The sequence below is a fragment of the Bidens hawaiensis genome, unplaced genomic scaffold, assembly GCF_021521415.1.
Source record: "Bidens hawaiensis isolate Kalapana, Puna unplaced genomic scaffold, B.hawaiensis_p1.1 tig00076327_1, whole genome shotgun sequence".
Lineage (NCBI taxonomy): Eukaryota > Viridiplantae > Streptophyta > Magnoliopsida > Asterales > Asteraceae > Bidens > Bidens hawaiensis.
Window position 1 is genome coordinate 21,035 of NW_027503164.1, and position 6,313 is coordinate 27,347.

The 6,313-nt window shown below is 33.7% G+C and overlaps 1 protein-coding gene across 1 annotated transcript; it reads right to left on the minus strand.

The window, feature by feature from the left end:
- Positions 1 to 1,014: 1,014 nt before the first annotated feature.
- LOC143606637 (uncharacterized) lies at positions 1,015 to 4,076 on the minus strand. Its single transcript, XM_077082340.1, has 5 exons — positions 4,016 to 4,076; positions 3,772 to 3,939; positions 3,565 to 3,669; positions 1,736 to 2,172; positions 1,015 to 1,659 (listed from the first exon to the last, which is right to left on the minus strand). The coding sequence occupies exons 1-5, from the start codon at positions 4,074 to 4,076 to the stop codon at positions 1,015 to 1,017; spliced, it is 1,416 nt and encodes a 471-aa protein (XP_076938455.1).
- Between the last annotated feature and the right edge of the window lie 2,237 nt (positions 4,077 to 6,313).

Genomic DNA, 6,313 nt, shown 5'->3' on the forward strand with positions numbered 1-6,313 from the left:
CTCAAATAAATCCTCGGGTCAAAGAGCAATTGACAGTTTCATATCATCTGTGCGATTGTTATAAGGGTACAGAATAAATAAAAACAGACTCATTTACCAAATCAGATAAACAAAATAAAGCAAACAGCAGCTCAAATTTCAGATAAACACTAAGGTATGAACCAAATCCAAGAAACGGAAAGCAAATAATGATTCCTTTGACACCACAGATTCAACAATTCGACATCAAGTGGAATGAACAAAAACCCTAAATTTACCTAACACAAAGCATGTAAGCTCTCAACTCACAATTCACCTGACGAAAACCCTAAATTTACCCCAATTGTACATGTATCAGATTTAGACCTAAGTTAGAGTACCTTATTGGGACAATTGTAGTCGATGGTGAACGATCCAAGTTTCTCTACAGCTAACCTAAGCCGTTAAAGGTAGAGCTATCAACGATAGCGGCTTCGGTCATAGAAGCACGAAGCTTGACATCGCCGACGTTAAAGGCGAGAGCAGCGGTGGTAAAATGTATAGCAGAGCTTTAGAGGAGGGAACAACGCGTGTAACTGTTTTTCATAAATTAAGTAACACGTGTGAGGAAACAATTGGCTTTTCGGATGAACAGTGGCCTTTTATGTGATAACTGAAACTTGCCTTTTAATAATAATAATAATAATAATCTATTGGTTTGTTCGGATTTTTGATACTACACGTAACATATAAAACGATTAAAAGGAAGACTTTTATAAACAAGGCCAGTTTTCTTCTGAAGATGACGACTACGAAACATAAGTGCAAAAACAAAAATTAAAGAAAAAAAACGAAGAAAGGAAAAATACATCAGCTGAATTCAATGTACAAGTAGTTAAAAGGCAAATCAATCCAAGAGTTTAATGCACACCAGTAACATGTTACAATATTCCTATTATTCTAGGATTTAATGCTTAAATCTAACAAGTTACAAAGCATATAAATATTTTTTTTAACACAAGAGAATGCATAATTCAGGGATGAGTACCCATTTCACTAACCAAAGAGGAACCGTATGTGGTTAGGATTAAACCTACGGTTGATATGGTTACTTTTGCCAAACTTGGATATGTATGTTGACCGGAACAGATCTACAATAAGGGGTACCTGACTAATGAAAAAAATTGCAATTGGTAGGGAAGATAATCCACATATTGGACCGAGCATCCACACTTTATGATGAGAAAAGACGATGAACAAGGTGGCACTGAAGGCTACCATCATGGCAGTTGTAGAGAGCAACAAGGTGCAAAGACCAATAATCAGCCGTCTTGGCAAACGAACAAGAAAATCTTCCTCAGCAAAACGTGAAGTGAGAATTGATACAAACACCAATAGAGCCGTGGCAGATAAAAATAGAGAGATTGCGTCGGCTATTGCAAATATATTGAATGCAATATCATTCATAAACACGGGAACACCCGTTTCTTGTGTACTTCCACCTGGTACTGTAATGGCTGCAGCAAACACGATTGTAGTAATCAGTGCTGCAGTGATGCTGCATGATTCTGCTACTGTTTTAATCCATTTTTCTCCTTCTTTCACCAACTCCTCGTGTTCCTTTGTGAAGACCATTTCCGGCGTCTCCTTAAAGATGTTCTCTTTAGTAACGTATGCCGGAAACACGAGCCCCTCCACCTCCTATGCAACTTACTCGTTACTTAGGCTATTATAGAAGTAAATAGTTTAATATTCGACAAATTTTATTGGTGTGTACCTGGCGCCATTGAAGCTCTCTTTGTAGTTGTAATGCTGCACCTGTTCTACGTTTAAGCTTATTAGAAGGAGCTAATCGGCCCGCCAAATGAAGCATATTGTTTGTAGAAGAATCTTCAATTGTTCCGTAAATACTCTTACGTTCCTCAATGATATAGATTAGATTGTAGATATTTTCTGAACGGTGTATTGTTGCTAGCTGGATGATGTCATAACTATTTTTATCAGTGCACCGAATTGCTTCAGGCCATTGCCTTAAAATCTCATCAACAACTTCATAAGCATCTTGACATGCTGCCTCAAGAATTGGCCTCGTGTATAAATCACTACTCTTAATATGATCTTGTTTTTTAATTGTCTGGCATACGTATTCTAGAACCTCTTTTGCTTCCTCGTATTCCTTCTTTTTCTGCTCGATATACTTGATGGGCGGAAAGTCTACAAGAAAGGAAAATACCAGCTAAAAAGGATATACGAGTTACTAGAAAAATTATCAGTTAAAATTTACGTAGTTGGTTATATTTATTTCTTCTTTAATCAGAAGATTGTGTCGAATCACCTATGAAAATCTAACCCCACATTGTTTTCCAACGAGTTCCACTGAACGGCCTTTAAGGGCTTGCGTCCTAGCCCTTGCCGTTATAAAGCATTTGAGATTTCGTTGAACGAACATTTGAAGGTAAGGGTTTGCTTCATAACCCTCCTACCTTATAAGTTTTTTATGATGAGGCTAAAGGTATTTGAGTTCAGGGTCGGGTAGGATTAGTAGGGTCACCCAGGACCTATTAATTTAGTGTTTTAAGGGTTTGTTATGTAGCTTATGTGTGAAACATGTCACTTTAGGGTTGTGTCAAGCCATTATTCGTGAGATTATAGATAACAATGAAACCTAAACCTAATAGGAAAACCAAACAGGAAGGGTAATATCCGTCCCATTAGGAGATGGGATGAGTTTCATATTACTTTTGAAACCTTTTCACGGGTTTGGGATGGGTATGCGATTTGTAATATGCTCAATTACCCGATTACACAGTCTCATGTATCCGATTATATACCGAGTAGCTCAACACATAGTATACCTTAAAAATTATTACTTTTTTTATTTTTTATATTTTTATTTTTTTTTAAGTTGGTTGAACATGTATCATGAAACTTGGAGCATTTATTTGTCAAAACTAGTTTGTGCCAATTAATTTTTGTAATTGATTAGTTATTGGAGCATTTTTGGGTTATAGTTTTTTTTAATTGATTACCAGTTAACTACCCAATGTAATTGGCTAGTTATATTTTGTCAAAACATGATCAGGCATGTTTTGGGCCAGTTACATCAGACGGGTATTGTTAATAAACAACTGGTATGCCCGAAACTTTGCGGGTTTGCACTACCCGATGTGTAATTACCCGATAAATACATGACGTGTTTTGAGACGAATTTTAGTAACCAGGTATGGGTTTGCAAAAAACATTCTCAAGCCCGACCCATTTTCATCCCTGCATGGGATTTACTGTTAGGCTTAGTTGAAACTATAAATTTTAAACTAACGAAACACAAGACTTAACTATATACTATCAACCTCTTAACACAGCTATCCAAAAGATAATTCGAAAGTTTGAATTATAATTTAATAGATTGTGTTTGATTAGTTAACCCTAATGTTAATTTTCACTAATTTTCTGTTAGCCTTATAATGATCCTTTCTTTTTCTTTCTGGCCTTCACCTATTATTAATTACTTCAACCCCAGCCAGTTGTGATCGATAGAACCTTTTTTAATAGAAATATGTGACTCCATATGCTCCTTGTTATTGAAAGATTATCTAACAGTCTTACCTAGTCTCGCTGCAACCTTCCACATTTGGGAATAAAGCATAGAGCATAAGAAATAAAGCATCCTTAGGAGTTGGAAAATCAAAACATTAACCATCGCTTTTGGAACTGCATAAACACAAAATTTTTATCAGAAAGATACAGTACTTCACTTGTTGAGTTGAAATAAATTATTAAACCTCGAGCTGTATCTGGTTATAAATTGCTTACCACGTAAAATCAACCATAATGCAAAGAGTACTCCATCTTTAAATCCATATTCACAACTTAAATAACATGTCGACCTCATCATTTCTGTGACAAATGATGATGCATATACAGATATATGAATCAACCTTTTTGTTTTGTCGACAATCGTTTCAGTGATTCTGTCCAAACCTGAATGTCAAAGCCGTAAACACTCTTTAGAAGCAAAAGGAAATTAAAAAGTAAAGGTATATCAGAAGAACCTTACTTGGATAGACAAGTGTTTCCCAATAGTCTAGCCCACCGGGAAAGGTTCTAGCCATAGCCATGAGTACATTATCACTGGACACAGCATATTGAGGATGTGTTGTCAATAACTTTAATGCAACATCTGAAAGGATATTCAAGAGACTGAATAAATTGGAAGTTAAACTAAATATAATATTACTACTGCCGCTACTGTTATCGTTGCTGCTGCTACATCTGCTACTTCTGTTGCTGCTTACTGGTACTGCTACTGTAGTTAGTTGTTACTATTATTTTTATTGTTAGCAATAGTATTAGGTAGAAGGCTTTGTGTTGTTTGTGAGGGTTGAAAATGATACCATCGCATGCCATGTAGGCTGGAAGATGCTGCGAAGACCATCATGGCGCTATGATGTTTGTGAGTTAAATTTGATGCATATTTTGTCCATATTCAAGATTATAGTTGTTGCCAACTTCTAATAATAATAATAATAATAATAATAATAAATACTATATATACACATACCTTTTTTTCAAACTTCTAAGAAAAAATTTTCAACTTCTCCAAACTTCTACCATTCTATTTCAAAGTTGTTTTCAAATGAAAATGGACTCGAACTACCGCTCGTCATCATCAGACAATTATCACGTCGACTATTCCTCATATTCAGATATGGAGGACGAAGCGATAATTGCTTTGTTTTGAGTAGCAGCTCAACTGTTATTCAGCGCATGCCAACATAATCAACCGCTTAATAGATGACCTCCGCTTCAACGGAATCGTCAAGCTGCTCATTTCCTTGTCGTTTTTGGATGAGTCGACGATTATTCTTACGAACTTTCCAGGACTTAGAACGCGAATTTAGATAATTCCAACAAAACGAGGATGCTCGACTAACTAAGATTTTCTTATTTTCAAAAATGCATGACTGCAATTCATCAACTAACATACAGGACATCGAGCGAAGCCATAGACTAGTATTTAAAGATGTATGAAAAGGTGGCTCGAAAAAATGTCCTCAATTATTTTGTGATGTATTGCTATTATTAATACTTATTATTATAAATGCTATTTTACTACTGTATTATTTTTATTGTTAGGGTTAGGTTAAAATACAAAATAAACAAAGAATGAAAACTGTGAGAAGTAATTTGATCCAATGATCTTTGATTTGTATGGTTGTGATTAATTTGAGAACGAAAAAATGATAGAAATTGCATATATGGAATAGTCCATATTGCTGACTTTCTCTTTCCACATATAAGGCACACGTAAATACCCTTATAATTTTAAAACATCCATAAGTTTTTCATACGATAATATATTTCAAAAACGAGAGTTCACCAAAATAGCAAATGTTTTTTACCTTTAATAGGAGTACCATATTGTTCTAAAATTTTATAAAAAAATTAGTTAGTTTTTATACATTTATACATTGCGTTATTGATTTGTTATTGTGTTATTTTTTTAATTGAGTTTTCTACGTTGTGTTATAGGTTATGGTCATTGTGTTTTACAATCATGTCAAATATTAAAGATTAAATTTAAAACAAAACGTATGTCATTGTTTCTTTACGTTCATCATTCTGTCTATTGTTTGTTATTGTGTCTTTATATTCATTGATTTTTAAGTTATTGTGTATTATGTATTTACCATTGTGTTTTACGTTTTATGTTATTGTGTAATATGCATTAATCATTGTGTTTTATGTATTAGATATGATTGTTATTTTATCATTATATTTACATATTAAAATTACACAACGGTGCTATTTCACTATTACAATTTTCATATTTCATTATTTTTGAAAAAAAAACACAATGATAAGCATAAAGACACGGTGATATAAATAGAGAGGCACAAAGATAAACATGAGACAGAAGGATAAACAGGAAGACACAATGACGCAATTTCTTTAATAAAGCAAAGTAATACTCATATTAAAGATAAAAAACGTTTGCGATTATGGTGAATTTTTTTTTTAAATGTCGTACGAAAAAGTTATAGATGTTTCAAAATGATGGGGATTTGACATGTGTTTAGCATGTTATTAGATAAAATATGTGTTTTTCCTTTTATATCATTCCTTTTGATCCCCAACTGACACATGACAATCAACTATGGCTTCTCATCTTTCTCATTTTTGTTACCCTTTGTAGAATAACTCAACCGTTCATTGTTATAATTATAAATAATATAGTTGATATTAAATATAGTACTATTATTCATATTTATTCTCGTAATTATTTCTAGGTATTATTGATCTCTATGGAAAGAAATATTATAGGAGTCCAACCTTCGGCGACATAAAAAAAATA

Excerpts from the sequence above, each read along its gene's own strand:
- LOC143606637 (XM_077082340.1), bottom strand. The coding sequence starts at position 4,076 with ATGGCTATGGCTAGAACCTTTCCCGGTGGGCTAGACTATTGGGAAACA. Across the intron at positions 3,940-4,015 it reads GGAAACACTTGTCTATCCAA|GTTTGGACAGAATCACTGAA; the intron begins GTAAGGTTCTTC and ends TTTGACATTCAG. Across the intron at positions 2,173-3,564 it reads GAAGGTTGCAGCGAGACTAG|ACTTTCCGCCCATCAAGTAT; the intron begins GTAAGACTGTTA and ends CCTTTCTTGTAG.